Below are 26,373 nucleotides of genomic sequence, written 5' to 3' on the forward strand. Positions count from 1 at the left end.
TCTCAGTTACAATCTCTCGGCGGGTAGTGTCTGTCAGCCAGGAAACCTTGAAACGCGGAATGACAGTCGCAGCAAGGAGGAGCTACTTGTCTTCCATGAGGTGTCCAAACCTCACGCATCAACAGCGTGGAATGCCGTCATGAGTGCGGGGAAACCGACCGCTAGCAGCCGTAGTTGATGGCAGTGAGAAAAAAAAAAAGAAAAAAAGAAAAGAAAAAAAAAACAGAGAAGGAACGAGTAGCTTGCACTAACGCGTTACCAATTTTTGTAACTAAGTACGTTACTAGTTACATTTTTTGCAAAGTAACTTCGTCGTTACTTAGTTATCAGAAAGAGTAACGCGTTACGTACAGCTCTCGTTCAATTCCTTCAATATTGACTTTCAACACATCCTCAAAGATGTCTTTTTTTACACGGCGAGTATAAGCGCCTCCCAAGATTCGTCACTTGCTTCTTCAATGCCATACACAATGATATTATTTCGAGGACCTCTATTTTCCAGGTCATCAAGTTTAGCAGACATAATACAAACGCTTTTTTCAATACTATGTACCTTGACACTAGTTGGTTGTATTGCTTCCTCTAGGGGTTGTATTTGGTCCTCAAAACATTATATTTTGTCAAGACGTTTGCGAATCTCTTGGAACGCTTTACAGCAAAAATAAGATGCAGCAACTACTTGGCTGAATTTTCTCCCATTTACTGTTGTTCCAGAAGCAGAAGTTATTTCTGGCAGTAGCATCTTCCTTCCTTTGACAACGAAGCGTGAATGAACTTGAGGGCGGAGACGCTTCAAGGTGCTCAGCAGTATACTCCGTACATCGTCCGTAACATATTGCCTAAAACAGTGGAATGACAGAATGTTAAAAGACGTACTAGGTTCCCCACTTGATCGTGCATATCCCTCGAAATATCAAGCAGTGATGAAGAGAACAAAACAACTTTATTTTGAGATGATGAATGGGGAGTTTCATCGTCAGGGGTGATACTCTACCCCATTGCTGGTAGTGATGTGGGAAATGAAATAATGACGAATATAAGTTTTTAGTGATGTTTTCGGTTTCAGTTTTTATTTTATTTAGTTTTTACTTTTAGTGATGAAGAGAAGAAAGTCTCATATGCTGGGACCAACCTGAAAAGTCCATTGAGTAGCCATTGTCATATATAAAACATATCCAACTTTGAACTATGTGCTATTCCATATTTATTACGCGTCATGCTATACTAAAATATGCAAATTTGGAATGTTCATTTAGTATCCCACGAACGAATGAAATGCGCTTCCCACGAGTGCAGTCCCTAAATAGCCACTTCCGCTTATCGTACAACGATATTCCACTCTAAGGGACCATTCGAAATAAGTCAGTATTCACAATTATAGAGGAATCTCATTATTTTTCATGTCTCTTGCTTTGGGAACCGTAGAGACATGACTCGCACTCCCCGCATTGAGTTGTAGCTTATTTTTATTTCATTCAATATTCTCGGCTGCTTTCTAAAAGCAGCGTACCACTTGCTATTTAGTCACATTTTACGGAGCTTTCTGCGAAATGTTTTTTTTTAAATGCCATACATTTTTTTATGAAAAAGATACGAGCATAGATATAGATAGCGTAGATATAACAGCATAGATAGCGTTTTTCCTGTGTATGTGAGTAAATAGTTACTAGATTAATTAATTAACTTTTCAATTATTGTGTTTCGAGGAAATGTGTGAAGCAGAATTGGAGGCATGCAGTCATTATTTAGAGCCACCCTCTTTATTAAAAAGGAAATTCTGGAACGAGCACGTACCTTGGGAGTGGATGTGTGCATCCACTATACTATTTACGTATTTATCCCGCACGCATTTTTTCATTTCGGAAACTGCGTAGTTTGAACGTACGTTTTGCTGTTGACTTGTCTGTTCTATAAGAGGGTGATATGTTTAGTGTCATACGAGAGGAAAGGTTATGTTAAGTCAGGTGCTCTACGAGCATTGGGGGGGGGGGGGGGGGTTATGGGGCGCACTTCCGTATATGAACGCTCTTTATACACACTTCCACTTCCATTAAAGCGACAGTACAGACCCAAACCGAAGCTAAACAAATGCTGCCATGTGCTTTCTTGCTCTGTTCAGTGTCGACGTGGAAAATGTTAATTGGATTTCAATTACTCACAATAGACAGTTTCCACAAGCAGCACTTCGATATCGGGCCGATATCGGCTCGATGTGCCCCTACCGACACCCCAGGCATCGGCTCACCATACCTTTGCAACATCGCAAAGAGTTGGGCCGATGTCGCGTCAGGATATCTGTCCGATGTCATTTCGACATGCTGCTGACATGCTGCCGATGTCATTTCGACATGCTGCCAACATGCTACCGATGTCATTTCGACATGCTGCCGATTTGTGACTGATGTTGCGCTAACATAATTTTGTATTTAATGTGACCAAGAACGCCAACTTCAACGTGATATCTGTCGCAAGTTGGCATTGTCGACTACATGTCTACTACGACTTCTGTCGTATATCGGTCACAAGTTGGCAGTGTCGGGGATATTTTGGGCCGACGTGCAAAAATTGCTGCCGACATCGGCCCGATGTCGTGTGCCGCCTGGGTCGCTCCTAGCGGCGTGTTCGCGTTCCTAGCGGCAATGTTCGCAGAACATTGTAGCGGCGGAATGTCCAACGTCGTGTTTTCCCCCAGTAATCATGGCGGCGCTTATAGGGAGTGGCACGTGGCGCGGGAAAGTAACAAGAGAAGAATGCGGAAAGAGCGAAAGTGCATTTTTGTGATTTCGAGTACAAAGCGTCGTGAAGTCTCGGCCTGAAACGTCCGCGTAACCTTGAAGCCGATTATCTCCCCCCAACTAACATGGCGGCCGCCTGCAGGCGGCCGCGCATGCGCGTACCCGTAATCGGAAAAGGGCCATTGAATTTATTCGCATGACGTCATCCGCATGAGAGCGCCACCGTCGCTGGCAGATTTGCCGCCATAATGTATAGGTCCCTCAGGTTTTGACTGTCTAGCCTCACGCACATTGCATCTCAGTACATTTGGTGTTTCAAAGTTATTGTACTGTGTGAATATTACTTGTACCACAATCCAAGTAATTTCCATGTTGAACGAAAACCGGAACCGAACTTCGAGGGTCCTTCATCATGGCGGCGGTTTCGAAGCTAGTGTCCTCTGGAGGAGTGACGTCAGTGGATAAACTTTCGCTGCCGTGACGTCACTGTGAATAACTTTCAGTTTCTGTTCTGCCAAGCAATTAATCCATCGATTCGAGAGAAAGCTAGCTAATTACGTTTTACCACATGTCAAAACAGTCTTTAATCAATTTTGTCAAGGTCGCACACCTTCGTGACGTGAGCCAGCGTGCGGAAGCTCATGCTTACGTCACCATGAAACCGAAACCTGATGTAAACATGCTGTTCGTTTTTCTCGTTCGTCGGAAAAATACGACGCTCTGCTGGATGAAATTTTGCATTCGGCATCCATACCTAATTTCCAATCGAATACAACTTTAATCCCAAAATCAGCTCCAGACGTTTAGGGTTAACATTTGATGTCGACGATATTCCAGCTCAGTTTATAATCGACTACACTCGAACATGTAATACACCGCCAGTGTAGGGGCCAACCTCTTTCCATGTGTTTTTTCCGTGCGATCAGCTTTGCCAGATGACTGCTCGTTGTGGGATCGTGCCCTCTGGGCACCGAAGGGAACCACCTAGTCAGTACGGCCGGCATTCGAACCCGGTCACCACCCAACCACGGAAGATGAGGTTTTCTCTTTTTTCAGCATTAATTCGCCCATACATACCAGGTGTCTCATGAAGGTCCTCGGGGGCCCCGGTCGAGTAATTCGTAAACTGGTGGCGCCATCGAAAAACTTTCGTTTTGGTAAAGATCCTTGGGACATCGGATATGAACTGAGTAGTGAGCAACTCATTTGCGTACGCTCACTAATTAAATAAACAACCTAACTTTTAAATTTTACTTCACACGCTTTTGGAACCACTGTTTTACGTATCGGGACCTTCAGCGAAAAATACTCCAAAAAAAAAGAAAAACGCGTCGACACTTGGTGATTTTTTCGAGTAATTAATCGGTTTCGGTTAACATATTTCTTGCGCGGAGCAGTGCACCAATGCGCTCTTTGGATCACCTATCCGGCTGTCATGCAACTTCGTGTTCATACGCCTGGTTGGCACACGGGGGTGACGGAAGATAAGATAAGATCCATTCCTACTGACGGATGCTATAATTTTCTTGCTACAGTGTAAGAAGCCTGCTATAATATTTGTGGCAATCTGTACATTATATTGCTCAATGACGTAAGATGCTTAAAACATGGTAACTTGCACAGTTGCACTATCCCAAACTGAAAAGTCGAATAACCTTCTAAACCAAAACCATTTTGCGGAGTCTGCGCTAAAATACTGCCAGCGAATTCATACAGATGTAGTTTCAGCGAGAGACTGTTGAAGACCCTGAGAGCCGTGAATATTGTTGATTGCGAGACCGACCCCGAGCCGTGTTTTTTCCTGAAGCCCAGTACCTCCGTAGTGCTAACCATATCCAGGGATTTGACCCAGTCATCTTACCTGCATTCTATTGGAAATAAAGGCTGGAGCTGTTTGCACCCAGTCAGACCGATTTCTGTCGAATATGTCTTCTTTTTTTTTTTTTTTGTATTGCAAACTTTGGAGATGATGCACCATAATGGGTGCTCATCTTTTTCCTTTTATCTTTATCCAACTAGATTTTGCCCCAGGTTTCCTAATTTTGCCTTTTATTATACAAGAAGTTTGCAACTCAGACAAGCTCTAAAGTGGGACCTCATTTCTTTCGCACTTTGGTCTGACACTGATGCCTTTCTCACGGCGTCCGTGCTTGCTCCCTTGTGCTTGTCTTTATCTACTATACCTTGTAAACCCCGAATTAGTCCTTTAACGCGTTTTTGGTTATTCTTTGCCATGGTCTTTAAGTTGGAATTTTATTGTGCCTCCTTGTACTTTAAACCCACTACATTGCCATTGTAATTTAAATTTCTCCGCTCCTAATCTTACAAGTTCTCTTCCTAAATGGAGTCTGACGTAAAAACTAATTCTGTTTCGTATTTTTCCTTTGTTCCAACAATCACCACCATGTGTTACTCTGCATCTGTTAATCCAGATTTGATATGAGATTTCACTAGCTACTAATTGGTAAAATTTCTGCTGTCTTTTTGGAACTTTGGCTGCATGTATACCCAAAGCTTCTTCGTACGTTAGACTAGGTAATTTAAAATATTTCTTAAAACATTTCCAAAGGTAGGCTGCTACTTTGCATTTGAAGGCCGCATGTTCTATAGTTTCTAGTCTTTTACATATTGAGCAGTCTTCTCTTGAGCTTCTTCCCCAATGGTAAAACCTGTCCTTTACAGGTAGTACCCCATGCACAATTTTCCATGTGAGCGTTCTCCGTTTTCTGTCCATCCAGTACGCGTTTACTCTTTTCCAAGCTTCGGGTGTTACGAGTGAAGCGTACCTGTCGTCGTGAGCTGTCCTGCTTTCTCTGTATATTTGCATCGCTGTTAGATTGGGCAATTCGCTATCGTTATCTATTTTTCTTAATTGTAGTATGAGTTCTTTTGCTTTTTTGTAGACAGTTGGTAATTTTTCGGACTTGGGGCCTCTTAAGTCTATTTTATTTGTATCAAAATAGCATACACTGAGGCCAAGCCAGAAACGTGCCATTTCAGTGCCTGCGGTTCCATTTTTTAAGGTTCTCAGGACTCCGTGCAGTGCATGAGCATTGGCTAGTTCACAAAATCCCGGTATTTTTAGACCACCTTTTTCCATTGTCATTTTCATTTTTTCCTGGGATACCCACTGTGTACCACCTTTCCACAAGAACTGGAAAAATAGCTTTTCCATTCTTTTACAATACCGTACAGTTGGGGTACCTCCAGCAAGAAAGTAGTTACATTTTGGTATGATTAAACCGTGTAATATCCGTACTCTCGCCATGAGGGATGTATCTTCTTGTGCTAACTCACTAAAAATGTTTTTGCATTGTTGTTCTAATATGTCCCACGTTCTATCTGTTATACCTTTTCTATTGAAATGAATTCCTAGTATCTTAACTTCGTTTACAACCTCTAGTCCTATGTTAGTTCGGGGTTTCGAGTTTCCTAAGTAGAGCAGTTTTGTTTTTTGTTTGTTTATTTTGGATCCGCTGCTTCTACTGTATTGGTCGATGGTGTCCATGGTCGCTCGTAAGGCTTCCTCATTTTTAACAATGACTGTGAGGTCATCTGCATATGCTATGATTGTCTTTTTTTCCTCTACAGTAGGCAGATCAATTCCTCGTGGGGGGCAAGCGTGTAACCCCCCCTCCCCTACCACCTCTTTTTCTGGAGGCGGACGTTGCGTGCTTTTCAGATGTTCCTATTATGACATCTAAGAATAATCATTACGACCTATGACTAAAGAGCGCACTATTTTCACAAGCGACCTTGGATCTCCACGGGGGGGGGGGGGGTGGCACGGCCCGCCCTTGCCCCCCTCTCGGTACGTCCATGTAGTGACCCTACGCCCATGAAGTCTACCGCAGCGACCGCAGCTTTCAGCTGGCAGAGCGACGCGCTGTGACGTGATGTCATTCTCACACTTTCTACGAGGTTGTTGCTCACTACCGTAAAACTTTGGTTGCGGGTTCACGTCCATTCAAACGATGGCCTTTTAAACCTAATCAACGTAGTTCCTTACGGGCTGTCACAAACCGTTGGGTGGCACTAAAGAGGTGGTCTTGCTGGAGCGGCATCATTTAAAAGCGGGGATTGCTCACACTCTGTATCGTCTTTGTATTTTAACGGAGCAGACGGTTATCGCCTTTCATGAGAGCAATTTTTTGCAACATATTCGTAAAAACTGTAACAGACTTCCCGCCACAAATCTTTATTTTGCTCGTGGTCGGCAGATGGCGTAGATTCGTGTTGTTCCGTGCCCTGCCTCCGGGTTGCGTCTTCCGTGTTTTCACCGGGGGATTTTGTGAGATCAGCTGTGTTTTGACGCCGTTCGACGTAAACACGGCTATTTTTGGTTTCGTGGGACTGAAGTATTTTATGTAGTTAGCATGCCTTCTGTTCGATCACGTAAGATATTCGCGTCTTGTCAAACGCAAACACGGAATGTTTCTCACCAAATGGTCATCGCAATTCAGCGTAAACACTGTCTATACTTTACTATATGAGCTTTCAGACGTCCTATTTGCTGACGTCGCTTTGTTTCTTCTGAACTTGCAGTATAACCTCTCGTTTCTTTCTTGCAGGACAGATACCTTCAACCTGTGATGAGAGTATTCCGAGGTGGTGGGAAGTGTTACTGACCACGAATTGCGTGTGACTAGTGCCTCTGGTAAGCAGCTTCGTCGCTCTGACTGTCATATATTTTTGTGTGTCGACATTTTTTGTGCGCATATTTCAGAACGTTGAGCGTTCAAGCTGCTTTTATGCAGTAGTATATTTTATCTGGATGTTTCGTAGTGAACTGCGCAGCAGTTCAGACTTCGAGTTGCCGTGACATGTACCTTCGGTGTATTATTTAATACCCTCTATTATGGAACGTCAAAAGTAGTTAGCACGAACGAGTTGAGATAGAAATGACAGTGTTATTGGGAACTATGGCAGTGACTTGCTATTTTTTTAGTCCTGAACATTCAGCCGATGCAGTTTGTGCCACACACTGTTGTGACATCAGTTCAGTGTTCAGAATTCTTCGGAATCCGACATCCCCCACAAACTTTTAGTAAGATGCACACAGTTTTCGTTATCATGTGGCGTGTAGTTTATTACCGTATGTGAAATCATGCTGCAAAATCAAGCACTCTGTGCACTTTGATATTGTTTTTGCAATTGTAGTTGACAGCTTCCTCTGAACACACCTTTTGTATCTTGAAGGCATTTATTGGGGGACCCTTTTGTCCCAGCTTTAATGATAGTACATTTATATGTTTGAATATTGTGACATCTTCAGTTGTCACACACACTGTGTTATAGGAATGCCTATGGTAAAGCTACTCTTGACTCTTAGTCAAATATGTAGCTGCCCTGCTGAGTAAATGTTAACGCATCTTGTAATCATAGTATAGACCCTTTGCCGTATGAAACTGACTTGGGCAGTGCAAAAGTCTGTAGAGAAAGTTGACACAATTCTGAAATGACTGGAACCCAAAACATTACTGTTGTTCTTGATGGAATGGTAACGTGGCGCTGGCCTAATGGACTCACTTTACCATTTTACGAGGCTTTTGCCAGGCATTGCCTCTCTGTGCAATGTGAATACAGCAACGTGTGATGAAGTTTGATGTTTAAATTTTGTACAGAGGAGCGGAGAGGTTCGCACGTGCGATGCCATTCATCGAAGACGACTTGCTGTGGTGCCCAAATACAGACGGCAAGATGGTTGACCTCTCCTGCCTTGTGAGTGATGCAACTACCTTAAGTATCTTGAACTGTCCTTCGTCATCTCCATAAATTGCTCTTCATCTTATGGGTACCATGACATTCCTATTAGTTTGAATAGGACAAAATGGAAAAAGAAATAGAACAGTGTAGCAGAAATCTTAGAAAGTTGTTTGATTCCAAGCTGTCACATGTGCAAAACTTTTAGTTCTTCTTTTACTTTTTACCCTTTACATTTTATGTGATCATCCTTATCCATCCTCCAATCCTTGAAAAATCACCTATTTGAATAACTTAATGAAAAGCAATTTTTTTGCATAATTTATAAAGCATCTTTCCATCCATCCATCATTGTCATTTCCCTGCAAGCTGATTTTCTTCCTTTACATGAAATTTTGTCAGTTTAGCAGCATCTACTTCAGACCAAGGATAAAATTATTGCAAAAATTTGCTGTCACCTTGTTCTAGTGATGTCGCGAAGGACGCGTGAGGCATACTTTCCACATTGGGTTATGCTCCTTCTATTTGTTTTTGCCACAGTATGACCCAAACATATCAGTTTGGACACAGGAACTGTTGACGAGTGCTATTTGTATATTTGTCCCTGATCATTTTTACAGCAGTAGACATATAAGTTAATTTTGGCTGCACATATTCAGTCGTGCATGATCTAGTGGTGGACAAGGTATATCATGTGGTGCTGATGCAATGATCTTTCACATGGCATAGCCCTATCCCTAACAACTTCATTGAAGGTTCCCTTACATTTTGTACTGCTTAGTTTTTCTTTTTTGACACACAGTCAAAACTACGTTTTGAAATCGCACTGATGTTCTTAGTTATGGCAAAGATAGCATAAATCAGTCTTATATTCCACATTCTTCTGCAGACAAAGCACTACATTTCTCTGCGCTGAAATAAAAAAAAATTCGCTTTAGTCATTGAGACTTTCATGAATTGCATATGAAGCGCTTAGAAATCGTGGAAATGTTTTTGAGGCTCCGTATTTGTTCCTCAAGCGTGCTGTTGGTCTAGTTGGTTCATATATTTAGAAACAGAAGCATTATGGCAGGGACAAACACAGTAAAGGATTGGACAGGTCGAGCGCTCTTTGGTGTACTAAATGTTGTTGTTCCTGTAAATTTGAAGTTCCATAAAACCTAAAAAAATTCACAACAATATAATTTTAGTAGCACATCCCACCATTTGTTGAGCTCTCCTTGGTTGTTTTCTTAGCCCTATTTACTAAAGGAGAGGCAGCAAAAGTGCACGGTTCTCTTTTCACAATTTTCACAATGTTTTTCACAGAGCTTTCAAAATGTACAACAACGTAAAACAATTTGTATGCAATTTTAAGCCGCTAATACATCAAAGAGTGATATTAAATGGTAGGAGCAACTTATTTATTTACACATGGTAAACAAGACTTTGCCCGCGAAAGTAATTTACTCATCACCAGCAACTTGACATCGCCTATTTTTTTGCCTTCGTGTCCACTAATACATCCTTCAATATACGGTTTTAAGTTTCATGCTGCTTTTCATTAATTTTTGTTTCATTACAAATGTCATGCATTATCACGAGAAATCCTGTATTCGGGCCTTCACATAGGGTAATGTGCAGTGCACAAACTTAAGTTAGGGCGGAGTTTTATTTAACTCTTTGTTATTTTTCATTTTATTTTTTGTTGTTGTTGTTTTGTAACATGTCTTGCTGCCACTGTGCTGAACAGTGTGCTGAGCCAAGAAATGTTGGTGAATGTAGTTAGTGCTGCTGCATGGGAAAGCAATAATTGTTATTCGTGCCTCCATTGCATTATAGGATAGCGGACCAAATGTGCTGTTGGAAGCCCCCCAGGGTGGTGGAAACAATGATGTGCTCGCTGAACTGAGCCAGCAGGACCTACAGGGACTGGCTGCAGATGAAGAAGCAGAGTTGCTGCGACAGTTGGCTGACCCAACCTTTGAGATTGAAGCCATTTTTGCTGACTTTGAGCCTCATGCAACACCTGTGGGTATGACATGCATGGACGACATAGGATCACAGCAGACAGCATGTCGCAAGAGAAGACGCCGGCGTAGTGAGGACCACTTTGGAAATGGGGGGATGGTAGTGCTGCCACCATTTCACCAGGTAAAAATAATAGTACTTTTTTTTTCTTCTTTTTTTCTTCCTGTTGTTGTTGTTGCACACTGCAAGCCCATGCCCAAGAACACTAACAGACCCTAGTTCTGATACAAAAGAAGGGGAGATTGTCAGACTTTTGGGATGCATAAATGTTAACTCAGGAAGATTATGAGTCACACTGTTGATACTTTTCTCTTACTTTGGCTTCCCCTTCTTCATGTTGTTGCATCAATATCATCAACCATAGTAGATATGGCTGTCGACATTGGAACCGTGAACACTCGCAGCGTAGTAGTCGTGGGTATCTACACCATATTCTATCATGGACATCAGCATTATAACTAGGACCAGATGTTTCTGGGTTGAACTAGATTTTTCCTCATATTTACTCACCAAAGGAACCATAAGTGTATTCGGGTGAAACCTGATTCTTACCTCATTATAGTGAAACATGATACCACGAAATTCACGCTTTTACAAAATATCTGACATTCTCGGTGGGGTTGCCATTTAACATGCCACAATGCATTTTACTTGTTGCACCATTAAAACATCAAACATCAATCACTTAGCAACGAAAGAGTAAAAAAGTTGGCATCTTGACAGTTGAACCTCTATATAACGAATTTGTAAATGCTGGCTCTTTGTTTCGTTAAATAGAGATATTCGTTAAATGGAATACGCCAAGTGAAACAAGGATGGCCGCCGCCACTACCTGCGCCGCGAGTACCGCAAAACGCCATTTGTCGTACAACAGGCATCAAGCTAAGAAGGGCACAAAATATTAAGCTTTATCACCACATAACGCTAGGTAATACGTAATTTGTGCACAATATCGCTCTGAGCGTTCATAACTTTCGTAGCTCCGGATGACCTCTACTGCTTTCTCCTGCGCGCTCGCGTATCGACGTTTCTTGGTTGGTTCACCTGCACTCATGACGTCGGGAAAGAACGAGAGTACACCGCCTTTGAATACCGAAAAGAACGAGAAATGGGTACATATCACGTAGACGTCTGCGCCGATGGAACTTTGAACGGTGGCGGCATCATGCCCATTTTACCACTGTTAGCATCAGCGCCGCGAACAAAAACAAGTAAAGAAACGGCACAAAACCGCAACCTGCTGTCATCGGCATCAACAAAAGCAAATTAGACTTCGTCAGAGGCCAGCAATGCATGTTTTCTTGTCCGAAAACAGGTGTGAAGAGGTCCTCGTGCCGGTTTCGAAATGGCGTCAGCGCACCGAAAATTACAGGCGTCGGCGACGCAGATGTCTACAGGCTTGTGCCTACAGCACGTGACAGCCGAAGTAATCAACGAAAACTCGCGTCAGGAGAACAGAGAGGGGAAGGTTTCTCCTCCTCCTCCTCCTCCTCTTCTTCGTGGGGAAGGAAAAAGACACGTGCAGAAGGCTTTCGTGCCCAGAGACTTTGTTAAATAGAGGTGACCAAACAAATGTATTTCGTTAAATCGAGCACAAAAATACATTGGCGTCTACGGGGACGCGTATGTGCAGTGGAAATCCTTCGTCAAACAGAGGATTTCATTAAATCGACGTTTGTTATTGAGAGGTTCAACTGTACAATGAAATAAAACTACCCAAAACAGTATTTACTCTATCCCTAACACGTGCACGAAGGTCACACAGCACACATACAAAAAAGGCACAAGCATGTGTTCCTTTTTTTGTGCTTCTGTTCTATCTCTCTCCTCAAGAAATAAAACTACCCAAAACAGTATTTACTCTATCCCTAACACGTGCACGAAGGTCACACAACACACATACAAAAAAGGCACAAGCATGTGTTCCTTTTTTTTTGTGCTTCTGTTCTATCTCTCTCCTCAACCATACCTTGCTGGCAAGGCAAAAGATCGTAGCATGCAGGGATCACATCTGATCGGCGTACTGGTCACGCAGCGTGTTATTGGCTAGCAGGCGACTGTGTACCCAGAGAGGGAGGTGGCTGACGTGGCACAGCCAATTCATGGACGGCAGTTATTTTGTGTTCTTGTGTATCATCCCCCTGTATGCCATGAACATTTACGATTAAAACCAACTAGCTTGCATCCACGTTCTTACGAATGGAATGCAGTTTCCGGGACAAATACGAGTGATATGATCGGGCCAATAGTGTGACACAACTGATACCACGTGTTGTGGTTGTCAGCACCATTCAGCGCGAAACAAACGAAGCAGTGCAAATGGGGACGCACCGTCATGGCGTCGTCACTGCTGCGTTTGAACAGAAAGTTATCGCATTTGCCACTAAATGCGGCATCAATTTAGCGGCGGCAAGGCAGTTTCAGGTACCGGAAGCAAATGTTAGAAGATGACTGAAGCAACAGGGGGAGATCAAGAATTGCTCCAGAGCAGTGGTAAAATGCTTGGTGCAATGTGCTTGACAACGTTGTTGTGCACGCTTTTAAGATGTATGGTTTGTCTAACGCTTTGAACAGAACGGAGCACAGTGAGCTGTGGGCAGATAATGGTGAAGAAAGTGGTGACAAATACAGTGGACTCCCACTAGACGAAACTCGGTGAAACGGAAATTACGGATAAACGGAACAATAGGGTCACCTTTGGTTGGTTTCCTATATATGCAATGATAAAAATCTTCGGATAATTGAAACAACCCGTTTTATGTACGGCGGGTAAACGGAACAAACTGGGGGTACCGAGATGCTGCCAAACCTGGAAGACACACGTCTGACAACCCGTGCAGAAGTCATAGCCAGTGCAATCCGATCCATCAGTCACTCATACAATGTTAGGCTTAGCTCGCGTCTGTATGTGTCTTCATGAAGTGTATCCAGAAACAGCCACATGAAGGGGCTTCGCTTGCGTCAATGTTGCGGATAATTCGGGGACATAATCGGCGAGGGCAAATCAAAAATAGAAACCGTGAAATTTGATATGCCAAAGTCAACACTGTCGTCATAGCATACCGTGCATTGAAGTGTGATGTGGATGATGCCACATGATGCTGACACGTAATATCGGAAACCTGGATGCGGGAAGAGGATGCGCAGTTTGCCCGGCAGAACAGAAAGATAAACCTCATTGTAGACAATTGAGATGCGCATAAAATTTTTTCCAGGTCTCAGGCATGCAGGTATATTTTGTAAACAAATCGAAAAATGTGAAGAGAACAGCTGTTAATTCTTTTTTTCCTTGCTACCTACCGTAGTGGAAGTTGATTATCTTGAAATAAAGTTGCATTTCACGAAATCTGTGTACTTTGCTGAAATGAAACTTCCGATAAATGGAACAATATTTCCATTCCCTTGGAGTTCTGTTTAAGAGGAGTCCACTGTAAATGGTATTGTCCATCATTTCCAACTGTTATAGTGCTTCCCAATCCCTATTTACTTTTTTTTTTCAAATTCGTCTACCTTGAACTCGGGGGGGGGGAGTTGTCTTGGATTGGAGAAAATACGACAACCTGATTCTTCCCCGAATTTGCATCCCGAATTTAATTTCGCCAGTTTCAGGTTAAACCAGATAAATACCCGTGAACCCACCTTTCAATTGGAACTTTGAAGCTGTCGCCATCTGGCTTACGACTCATGAAGTCTGGGGTTGTTCGTCAAGACTGACGGTAGATGGCTCAACTAACACCAGCAGCACGCTTCCTCGTATCTGCAGGGATTCCCTGACTTTGAAACTGTGTGTTCCGTGGTTCCTGTGGAAGGAAACCAAAAGCAGTAGTGGTAGTAGGCACAGCGGCACTGAAACTGAAGCTTACAGCCAGTACACATGCAGAATGGGACGTTGCAGCAAGACAGCTGAGGGTTGGCTAGCTCTGCACTTGAAACTGAAAGCAAATGTGGAGAAAGCTCAAAGAGAACAAAAGCTGCAACAAATGCTGTCGGACACTTTTATCCGTCGGAGGGAACTTGAAAAACTAGGACAAGGCATATGACTACGTGCGAGTACTTGCCTACGACGGAATCAGCCTTGACTGCGAGCTCGGGAAGTTCGTAAAGGCGTGTTGCCCCACGGCCAAAACTATGCCTTCCACAGAGCAGCTCTGTGACAAGTATCAATGGGATGTATTTCTTCTACGCGAGGCAGAGCCGTCATGAGGAGAGTTTGCGCCCGGGGCAGGGTAAACGTGAAGCCCCCCCCCTCACGTGTCTGCTTCACAGCATAAGCACGCAATAATCTATTGCAGCAAATTTCAGTAAGTATAGTACTATCCTTGTACATGTTCATCAGTAAAGTCACAGCAGCAAGGATTGCCACTGTGAACGGGGATGCATCAATGACATCATTGTCGCTGCTGTAGTTTTTAGCTTTTACCCTTTTTTTACGTTGTTGGTGCTGAAGGTGGCTTTGATACCAACACTGCTGAAGCGTCAAGCAGTGATGACAAGTCTCGATCATCGATGAATTTGTGTCTACGCCTCTACAGAACATTACTATCGCAGTAACATCATCGATATCCTCATTTCACTGTTTCCGAAATGAGACGTAGTCAAGGACATGCGTATTGAAAAGTTATGCTCATTTCTGAAACTGTTGCACCGGACAAGACAAAACAGAGTTAGGAACGCGGTGACAACATGCCTGCAGATCGATTACCTGGTTCCTAACTCTGTTTTTTCTTGTCTGGTGCTGCAGTTTCAGAAATAAACTTTTACCAACTCCCCCTCCTTTCTTCATTGGTATCTTGCAACGTGCCTGAAACAGAGCGTTTGGTCACACGCAAATACATACTGTAAAACCTGTATTGCTTGCACACCTCTAATTTTCACATATTTTGCAAATTAAAAAGTTTGCAAAATTTAAGGGCATGCGAAAACTTTGAGCAAATATTTACACTTTCAAACTAGTGGCATAATCGGAAACTTCATTAGTAGTACCTTCTGTAGGCACAGATATCTTCTGACCCTAGTCGAGAGTGTCCTTCCTTTGCCGCGGGAACAGGATGCTGGTTGTGTCCTTTTGTTTTCATTGTGTTTCCTTTGTTAGCGGGAGTTAAAATACATTGGTCTTTATGGCCCCGTGCCAGGGAATGCAAATTATTTTGCTCTATCGTGAATTTTGTTATATTGCATTTTGTTGTAACTTTTTGTACACTTTACTTTCTGATACCACTCACCCAAACGTCACCTACCTGCACACTGCTGATGATGGCCCAACAAGGCCGAAACAGCTGTCCAGTGCGGTATGGCAGCGTTGAGCACTTATAAACATATACCAGTACTGCTAGTATATAGTAGTAATAGAATACAGCATTCGTAGAGCATGATGACCTCTTTTGTTGCTGGCGCAGTGTTCCTTGGTCTCTGTACATCTATAGGCTCATAGGTCCCCTTTGTGGGTCAGCATGCCAAGTGAATCACCAGGAGGCTTGCATGCCGACAGGCTTCTCTGTGGTTGGAGCTGGCGCCTGAGAGTCAAGTATCGTCTGTTGCTTGTAGGTGCACATCATCAGGGTCACGCCATCAGCTTGACTGGCAGAGGTTCTCCCTAGCAATCTTCACTGTCCATTTTTCTTATGTCGCTTATAAAGGTAGCTCATTGCCTGCGACTCAAAACTGGGGTTTCTGAAGCACGTTCTTGTGCCCAGTGAATAGGCTTTCCGTGGTTTCTGTAAAGAGGCTCCTATGCAGATGTATGGACATGAGGTGGAGGACAGCAGTAGAGCAGGCGATGATCTGAGCTGGAATAAAACATTTTGTGAAAAATAACTAAACTAGCGAGTGTCCTTCTATCACTGAGGTTGGGTATGCCAAGTCTTATCTTAATTGAGGATATACTTGAGTAAGGAGAGTAACCTTTGCTTATGAAATGTGCGGCTTTGTTCTGTATGGACCCCAGCTTATGAAATTCCAATGAAAAACTAAATTCTTCAGGAAGTCGCTCCCTGATTCTGATATGGATTCCAAACAGTATTGGCATAGTCCAGCTGTAGTACTATCATGGAAGCGCAGTATGCCATTTACATATGTTCTTTATGATGTGTGATTCCGCACATGATGTTGAAAGCGACAACCAGTGACAATAGATGCATCGTGTGGCAACGCAACTGCGTTCATTATAACACTGCCTGTGGTGCATGCTTATGACTGAATTTCTTGCGACTCTTTCATGCAAGATACTTGCAGGAATGTGCCATAGTGATCGGGTTTTAATAGGCCATATTCACAGCCCAAAAAAAGAGAGTAAGTAATCCACTATTGGCAAGAAGAACATCTCAAACAGTTCCTCTCAAACAGTTCCTCTCGATAAGTTCCTCTCGACAACTTGCAACTGATGTGCACTGAACCATGAATGAATGGCAGCTGATGTGTTTGGGAGTTGTGAGCCTTCAGTGCTGTGGTAATACTTCCATATTTCATTGTCCACAGCTACTACAATGGTGCTGAACCATCTTCCTTCTACATTGTTACAATTCGCACTGTGTTGGTGTCTGACAGTTGTTATAGCTCTTTGTTAGGCTGCTGTCGCTCGACATAATTGCTCAACTTTGTTTTCCAATATTTATGAATTCAAGGGCGAGTACAATGATTGTCTTTTCTAGAATAAAGCTGCGGACCAGACGTAGGTGAGCTGGTTCTGCTACCATTTAAGCTGCAGTCTATGCTCATGTGAGTTGCTGAATACCATTCATTGTGATTTAGGAGTCTCAAAACACTTGCACGTTCCCGACCCAGCACTGTTGATCCAGAACACTCATCACTTGCAGCTGTCAGTTTGTCATTTTTTCTTGATATCCATCTGGTAGGAGACCATCAAGCACAAATAATGTCTGGAAGTAGCACAGCTGTTTGGTATTGCAGAGGATATTGCAACATATTTCTTATAGATGTTCTTGGTCATTGTGGAAACTAAAAATCCAATGTCAAGTTCTGAATCTAACACAACATATTATCATTCAAGGATTTCTTCTGCTGACAAGTCTTGCATGTGCTTGCAATGTACTTCCACTTCTTAGAACGGAAGCAATCTCTTATTGAGGCAGGACACTGGTTCAGCTGTCGTCAAAACCTGGTTGGCAGGACACTAGTAGGAACACTGTTATCCTGCGCCTAGAGGTGGCAGGCAACATAGTCCTGTACAGGTCAGTTCTTAGATGGGATAACCCGCTGATACACTTTGGAACAGCCAAACATTTAGCATAATAAACTAGCTTAAGGGGAGGACAGGGATGGATACAGACAGCATCCACTAGCAACATGTGTTTCAGAACAACTTGCATTGAAGTGTTTCCGGATACTGGCGTCATACTGCACTTTAGTGTTGTGTTGCCCCTGCTATGTCAGCTCTGAAAAGTTCCCTTAGTAATTAGAATTAATATATAGTTAGAAGGGTGAAAACAGCTTTGTCTTCATGAGCATCCTGTTCAAGCAGATGATGCAGCATCTCAACACCCCCCTAGCGAAAGAGAAAGAAAGGCGGAGATAGCTACAGCAGCTACACGCATCTTACGATTCAGGCAGACATTAATCTATCAGCCACATCAATTGGGTACAAAAGCTGCTGGTAAGCTTTTCAAGTGACGTAACGACAGCATGTCTTCAGTTTTGTACTCAACTCAATCCCTACCAGTGGCGTAGCCAGACCTCCGTGGCAGGTAGGGGGGCTCGAGCCCCCCCTAGCCCCCCCCGTGGTCATGCCACTGATCCCTACTCTATCCAGTGCTACGCCCCCAAGGTGTGATGATTGCTGTCCATCTCCCTGAATGTGGTACTCTATCCAATACCTCCTTCCTGCATTTATCTCCTCTGGAATCTTCCACTCCAGCATAAGCCGTGAATGCTGACCATGCTTAACTTATGCTTTGGCTATCTGCTGCACAGTGTCATAGTTCCCATGGTTAACATTGGGATGAACCAACACTACCGTATTCCCCCGCATTAGCCGGCATGCCGCATAACTCGAGGCTGACCAAATTCTGGGCTTAGGAAACTTGGTACTTTCCGGCATGCCGCAAAAATCGAGGGAAAAATAAAGATGTCAGACAGTGAACGTGGTAAACCAACTACAGACTTTATTTCTGTTCTTCGTACTTTTGCATCCGTTTTTGGTCTTTCTGTGGTTGCGGTCATCGTTGCTCCAGCATATTTTGAAGCTGAAGTTCGTCTTCTTCATCTTCTCAGTCGCTCTCTGTGTCTGTAAGTCCCGACCGGTCGTCATCCTCGAAGCGCGGTGTGCCAGACATCATTGTTTCTCGCAGGCACCCGTGCAGTTTCTCCTCGTCCTGGTGCCCCACCAGTCCGCACTTCACGAAGGACTCTTGAATTAAATCTTGAGTGATCTCTTCCCACGCCTGCTTCACCCACTGTGCAACCATCAAGTATGAAGCACTCCGACGTTTCCCTGTCTTTGTGAACTCTACTTCTCCACTGCGAAGCCAATTCAACCATCGATCCCTCATTGCTGCTTTGAACGGTCTGTTCCAAATGACATCAGCTGGCTGCAGAAGTGGTGTCAGACCACCAGGAATGACAGACAGACATGTGCTATAGTGCTGTTTGAAGGTGGTCTTCGTAGTGGTTTTCAAGTTGCGCGGGTGCGCTATCCATTACAAGAACGGCCTTCGGCTTGAAAAATGCTCCAGGTCGGGCGCCCCACACTTTCTGCTTGTAGGTGTTCATTAATTCTGCCGTCATGCTTCCTTTCATTGCGACAGTGACGACAACTTCCTTTGGGAACTCAAACTTTAGCACGTTCTTAAGCCCCTTGAAAATAATCGTTGGCTTCAACTTTGTTCCATCAGCCATCGCACTCAGAGCAACTGTGTACCTGAGTTTTTCCTTCCCCGTCGTCTTGCACGTCACTTGTTTTACGCCCTTGAAGTCGAATGCCTGCTTTGTGGCATGTCAAACCACAGAAGGGTCTCATCCATGTTTCCAATGCAGGATGTAGGCATCAAGGACTGAGTTGTGAAAGGTGAAAAAGTTTTGGCACAACAAGTCTGCATTTGCTGGCACTTTCTGTCCCACACTTGTCACTGTCCTGCTGACGATATCGTGCCTCTTCAAGAACCGTTCCAGCCAGCCGTTCGACGCATGAAACCCTTGTCCGTGAGCATGTCTGTCTTCTAATATTTGCTGAGCTCGTACCTTAATCGTGCTGGAACATACGGGGAAGCCAATCTCACGCTGCAGCGATACCCATGACGACAGTTCCTGCTCCATCTCAGGGAACTTGGCTCGTTTCCTCCTGTTTCCCTCACTGGAAGGCAGATTCCGTCTTTTCCGAACGCAAACGTCGTTAACTGATGTGCAGGCCTGTAGTTGATCCCGGCTTTTCAACCAGTCTTGCTTATAAAAGCGATAAAAATACACACGACATACACAACGAATTAAAATTTTAACAACAGACATTGACGTTTCGTGAGTCTTGCACGCACTGGCGAGGAATACCAAATGCTCTTGCAGTTGCACTGATGTTGCCGCCGACCTCATCCTGTCTCTTTATAACATCCAGCTTGAATGCGATCGAATAACTTCGGGTCCGGGAGCGTCCGCACTGTCCTCCTCGTGGCACTTCTCCATCTGTCGCTGATGTTGCCGGGGGCTGAACGGCAGTGTGCATTTCGTATGCTCCGTCCATCTCCAATGGTGCACAATCCACGACTGAACTCGGAAACAGAGTATGCACGGCATCCTCTTGGTTTCACCACTGCTGTACTTCCTTATCTCCTTCCTGTCAAGCCTTTGTCCTATAGTTATGCGGGTGGGGTATCGGGGTTTTACCCCTCTGCTCCCTGACCTACTGGTGTTTGTCACTCTTGTGGTCGCTTGTCAGGGTGCAAGAAGCACTCTCGTTAATCCTTTCTCGGTTACTGCCTTTGTGTTCCGTGACCTTCTTTTATTTATCACTGGTCTCGGCAGGTTGTTCACCCTAAGAAAAATTCCCCCGGGTTTTCCGGCATGCCGTAAAATACGGGGTTCTGTGGCATGCTGGCCTCCCTCGCCTTTTTGCGGATTGCTGGCTAATGCGCGGGAATACGGTAGGTAGGAAGCGTTCCATGTTTTATTATTTTGCAGTAATAATTTTGCCGTCTTTTCTAATTCCTCCACTTTTAATGGTTTGCAAAGGGGTTATGATACATGTCCCGTAGGCTTATTCTATACTAGACCTTCTGTCTTTTGCATCACATGTCCTTATATTGTCTCATGTTCCTCTGCCTTTCATTCAGTTTTTCTCAAACCTCTACTTCCACACCAGAATGGTGTCTCTTGAACTGTTGGAAGTAGGGCTAAATGAAGCATACTTCAATGTCCTTTCTCATGCAGTCGCATTGCAGGTGAACCTGCTGTGTAGATATATCAGGTACACAACAGAAGACTCCCACATACTCTTTAACTCCTGTCGGGAGGCATTTTGCTCTAAAGGCGCTAATTGAATACTTATCTAAATAACCCCTCCGGGTTTAAAAAAATATTTATTTTCTTTTTTTAAAATAAAAAAAATCATCCTCACTCAAAGGCTAAGTCGGCAAAATATAAATGCTGTCGGTGAACGTCACGCGCTTCCACAAATTTTTGGAAGAAGCCACAAAACTCTCTGGATCTGGATTCTACCTCGAGGGCGGAAATCAATCTTCGAGGACCAATGTTGCCAGATGCATTGCAGATTGCATACCCTATAACACCATGATTCTCAAAACTCGAAATTAATTTTTATGGTTATTCGTCTTCGGAGAAACAATTGTTCGGGAGAGTACAGTGTGAGACATGTGGATTGCTGTGGCATAAATTTGGTAAGATTCTGATGACATGATATTTAGTCCGTAATGGCATTTTAAGGACTTGATTAAACCCTTGATTAAGCTTGATTCAACCAGTCCATTTGCCCGAGGATAATACACAGATGAAAAGGAATTGGCTGCACTTTTGGGAATTGTGCCAAACACGTTTAAACGTGGTATCTTTATAGGACCTTTATTGGCTGTAAATTTTTGGCTAAACTCTTTTTGAAATGCTGTTAAATGTTATTGAAAGCCGTTTAATATTTTTAAATTCTTGTCTACTTTTTGCATTATCATTGTGGTAGTTACACAATTTCAGCATACCACTTACACGATGTGGCAATCAAATGATGGTGGCACGTGATAGGTCACATGACCCTTCAGCCACAGACGAACCTACACGGTGGTTGGCCCCATAACGCTATCACTTTAAAACACGACTTTATCCCCCATTCTCGAAGAAACTTTTTGAACTGCAGGAGAGCTGCAGGTGATGATCTGAAACCGATTTTTCAGGGAGCTTCTCCATGCTGAAAACGCTTTGATAAAAGTTAGTGACCACCTGTGACATTGCGCATACCCGACTTCTGGCACAGACCTTTGAAGTTCATTAACATTATTTCAAAACTTGCATTCTGTGAAGCCACGTAGAAGGATTCCACTATGTGAATTGCCAACTTTTGCCAAGGCTTTTCCTGAAGCAGAATTTGTTGTAGAGGTGTTGGCAATGGCTTGGCTGATTTGGCTGACTTCTCTGCTTCTTGGAAGATGACATAGACTCTTCAAACTCTTCTGCCAACCTTTCCAAGCCCTGCCAGTAGTAGTGTTTCTGTACCAGTTGGGTGATTTCAAGCAGCGTCAGGCAGGGTGGTTCGGTCGACCTCTCAGATTTTTTTCGTTCCAATATATATACAGGCTGTTTGCTCTAACGTGTTCAGACATTTTATTTAAAGTGAGCGATAAAAGAGAAACGAGCGCTACTTTTCAGCTACTTGACTAAGAAACAGGTGCTTCTAGTGAAGCAGTACCTCCTTCTCACTCCAGTAGCAGAAAAGTACCACTTGCTTTTTTTTATCGCTCGCTTTAAATATAATTTCTGGACGCGTTAGAGCAAACACCCTGTATATTGAAGCCTAGTGCCTAGGAAGTATATTGGCTGAGGAAATAGCCGAAAATATCTTATAGCTGCTTTTTTTAAAAAATAACCTCGAAGACTGACCATTTCGAGCACTGCGTTTCCTCGCAATTTTCAGGCCTCATTTTTCAGTTAACTTTTTCACGCTTATTGCCTATGTGCTGCTGTACTGTTTGCTCTATCTTTGAGGCTCTAGGATTTGCAGGTGTCCAGATAAAAAATCGCAAAGTCTCCTCGACTGCATAAAATCACTTCTCTGCAAATACCAGAAGGTTAACATGTGTGACATCATTCTGTTCATCTTTAAAGGTTCTTTCCATTCGTATAAAAGAAAATGTTGGACATACTTCCTGACATGCGTTTTGTGAGGGGTGGTAAGGTAAAAACACGCAACTTCGGCACCGTATTTTTCATATTCGCCCACTCGTGACGTGGTTCATATTCCTAAGACGTATACGAAAAAGTTGAAGACGTATGCATGCGCGCTTCATGCTGTCGACGTTCTGAAGAATTTTATCGTGGAGGGCGTGCTGCCTGCTCATTACATCGCGCACCTTGACGCAGTTGAACGTGATGTTGTGTGTATATACAATGGCAACCAAAAGCAATCAAAACAAATGAGCGATTTCAATAAAATATTGGTATTTCAACCCTCTTTCATAGCGTACGTTGTTAGCGTCGCTGGCGACTCCCGTAGGGTGGCGCTGACCTAGGTCAGCCCCCCCGCAGCGATATGCCTCGCATAATGATTAAATTAGTGATAACCACCGATACTGCTATACACGGGTTTCATTGTACTGAGAAATAATATTTTTTCTCATGTGTTCACCAAGTGACCAGCTTCATGTCTACCAAATTTAATGTCCCTACGTGTAGGCAGTGACTCTGAAAAAAATAGCAAGCATACAGCGAAAACGTGGATTTCTAGTCTATAGTGTGGTATGAAAGGCGCATCAGCATGGGAGTTTCTTTATACAGAACGAAAGAGCAATCCTTTACAACCACTCTGACGTTTACAGATGTTTACCTTTAGCCACTTTCCGAGGGGAAGCCTTCAAAAGCTCCTAACTTTTAGGTGAAACCCAGATGTCTAGCTCCACCTAACGTGAAAATGACTCTGAATTCGGCAAAACTATTTTGTGAGCATTGGTTTTTCTATAGTATCAACCAGTAAAAAAAAATAAAAAATACAACATCCGTAGTGGTCGAGCCACACGATTGGATCGCTTCATGTGGAACGACCCACGTTCCTTTCAGCATTGCAAAGTCTTCTGGTGTACGAATTCGGTATGGACCTGCTTCCATGGTTACTGCCAAAATGACTACTCTCTCCAGTGTGAATCTGTCCTTCAATCAGCAGATGCTTTCAAAGCTGCACAGTTCCCATATCTTCAATAAGCTGACACTTTATAGCTTCTTCCTCAACTAGTCCAAAGTTGCTCTGGACAGCTAGGGGACATAGTTCCCTGATTAAAGTTTGGAAAGGATATTTCAGTGCTAAAGCATTGTTTAAGCAGGTTGTAGCAGTCGTGGTGTCGTAGCAGGGTCAAGTTCATTCGCAAGTATTTTGTTTGGTTCCCACTTGAGAAACTTTTACCATTTGCCAATCATAGCATAGCACTTCTGACTAACGCTAAAATAATTTGTGTTGTTGCTGCAATTTTAATGAGGGGATGGGTAAGACCAGTGTAGTTAGACCACGTGAGTTACACATATAGTAAACCTACAAAACTGCCATATTTCTCGCAGCTGTCGGCATTCTTTTGTGCCATATTCTTGAAATCAGCACTTAAGTCCGTGTGATTAGGGGTTACTATAGGTGATCGCCTTGAAGTATTTTGTGTCATTTTTCGAGAGATCATGGCCTTAACCTCTGCACATTGAGAGCAAGAAAACAATAGACTGAGCTCTGGACGGATTTTGATCATGGCAATGCGGAAGCTGCACAATAAATTTTAAATAAGCATGCTGCTTTCTACTAGCACATCTGTTAATATTTATAACTACCATTCTTCTCCTACAAATAAGCATTTTGACTCCTGCACATCTGGCTCACATATGTTGTGCATTGGTGCAGTTCAGGCCCCCACCTGAAACACTATGCAGCATTCTTTATATGTGGCCTGTGTATGGTGGTGACTTTGCTTTCGCAAGCAAGGGGAACTTTTGTACGAAATGACAAGGATATTGGCCAGTTGTGCTGTAACAATCATCCCTGTAACACAGCATTGTTAGCTGATTCACCGTTGTGGAGTTGTGACCATGCCCAGTTAGGAATCCCATTCTACTCAGAGGCATAATGTTTTACCAGTTTAGTACGCTTCAATTCCGCAATAGACACAACACATGCAGAGTAACCTAGTTCGATCTCACCTTCATTGACCTTGTGTGCCACCATAGTGTCCCAAACTGCGACAACAATGTCGACGTCAGCAGATTCTCCGTTGCTTTGCAGTTTGTTGAAGAATACACATATCAAAGTTAAAATAAGGCACATCTTTCTTTCCTAATGTGCACTCATGCAACCTACTTAATATAGCTCAATATTCCAGAAAGTCAGAGCGATCCTAGTTGTCAATGTGCCAGAAAAACCCTCATCATCATCATCAGAGTGATCCAGAAACATAGCTAATGGACCATTTCTATGTACGCGTCGCTCTTGGCGGCGAGAGACGACATGATGAGAAGACGACGAAGCAATGATGACAAATTAACACCACATGAGCGTAGCTGGCATTTTTTGAGGCTATAGCAGGATAACATTTGTTTTGAATGGTATAGCCTGCTTCTGTGGAAGCAAACAAGACGTGATGCACCCCAAAAAACCACAAGAAAACTTGTTAAGGCTTATTCATAACACTCCATGTTTTCATGGCAACTATCATGGCGACGCTCGTACAGTTCGGCACAACACATTACAGTTTTTGCGAGAAGCTTCAAAGCGCATGTGCCAACACCGGCAAAGAGAAAAACGTTGGAGACGGAGAGCGTGACACGTGAGTTCTTTGTCGGCATCCTCACGAAACCATCTTTCTTCACGCACCCAACGGCGCGAATGCAAAGCTCCCGCATCTTTCGGTGATGCTTTTAGGGTGGGAAGTGGAAGAATCATACACCGACATTTATGCCTTTCATGTTTCGGCAGTTCACACATACGGGCATTGCGAGAAAAAGCTTCACCAACTCGCATCACAGCCTACAGCATGTTTCCATGTCAACAAACATGGCGGCCACCGCCAGAAGTGGCTGGGCATGCGCACCCAGAAATGGTCCATTGTAGACAACAGGCACAAAGCAGGGGAGTTGGTACATGTTCATGTCAGCTTAACTGCAGCACAAAGGAAGAGGACAAGAAGTGTCGTGAAGACTTGTGAAAAATCAGTGAGTAAATGTAATTGAATTAAACTTTCGGAGGGCTAAGCGCAATCCTCCTCGGGTCAGCTGCGACCAGGTGCATAATCAAGTTTCTTGGGAAGGAGAATGTCAGACCAGCTGAGATTTTGCAAAAAATTACGGGCATAGTATGGGGAACAAACGTTGTCAAGGGGAGGAGTGTATGAATGGCGCAGACAGTCTGGCGAAGGACGTGATATCGTGATGAATGAAGTACATGGACACGTTCGTCCGGCTGCAGTCACGCCAGTGAACATCGCAGCCGTGAGCAAGCTATCCTCGAGAGCCGTCGAGTAACATTTTGGAACATTGGAGACCAGCATAATATTAGCGTCAGAAATGTGGAGACAGTCATGCACAAGCACTTACTGTTCTGCAGAGCCTGCGCAAGATTAGTTCCCCTGACACCTCACTTGTGTCCAGAAGGGACCTCGTTGGGCAGTCTGTGAGCAGCTGCTGAACCGGTTTCAATCCGAGGGGGGCAAATTTTTGCAATCAGTCATCACATGTGATGAAACCTGGATGCATCATTTCACCCCAGAGATGAAAAGCAGCAGCATGGAATGGTGAC

General features: G+C 43.6%; 1 protein-coding gene across 6 annotated transcripts in view; it reads left to right on the plus strand.

Moving 5' to 3' along the window:
* LOC135394468 (ecdysone-induced protein 74EF-like) overlaps nt 1-26,373 on the plus strand; it is a 258,233-nt gene that overhangs the window by 82,576 nt on the left and 149,284 nt on the right. For 3 of the 6 annotated variants that reach the window (XM_064625211.1, XM_064625213.1, XM_064625212.1), the window contains 3 exons: nt 7,307-7,392; nt 8,360-8,456; nt 10,260-10,571. In XM_064625211.1, the coding sequence (XP_064481281.1) occupies nt 8,385-8,456; nt 10,260-10,571 (384 nt within the window). In that variant the 5' untranslated portion in view covers nt 7,307-7,392; nt 8,360-8,384. Of the gene's footprint in view, nt 1-6,993; nt 7,200-7,306; nt 7,393-8,359; nt 8,457-10,259; nt 10,572-26,373 lie in introns of those variants that run through there. The other 3 variants (XM_064625210.1, XM_064625216.1, XM_064625214.1) reach the window with 2 other exon arrangements.

This window comes from Ornithodoros turicata, chromosome 5, assembly GCF_037126465.1.
Source record: "Ornithodoros turicata isolate Travis chromosome 5, ASM3712646v1, whole genome shotgun sequence".
Classification (NCBI taxonomy): Eukaryota; Metazoa; Arthropoda; class Arachnida; order Ixodida; family Argasidae; genus Ornithodoros; species Ornithodoros turicata.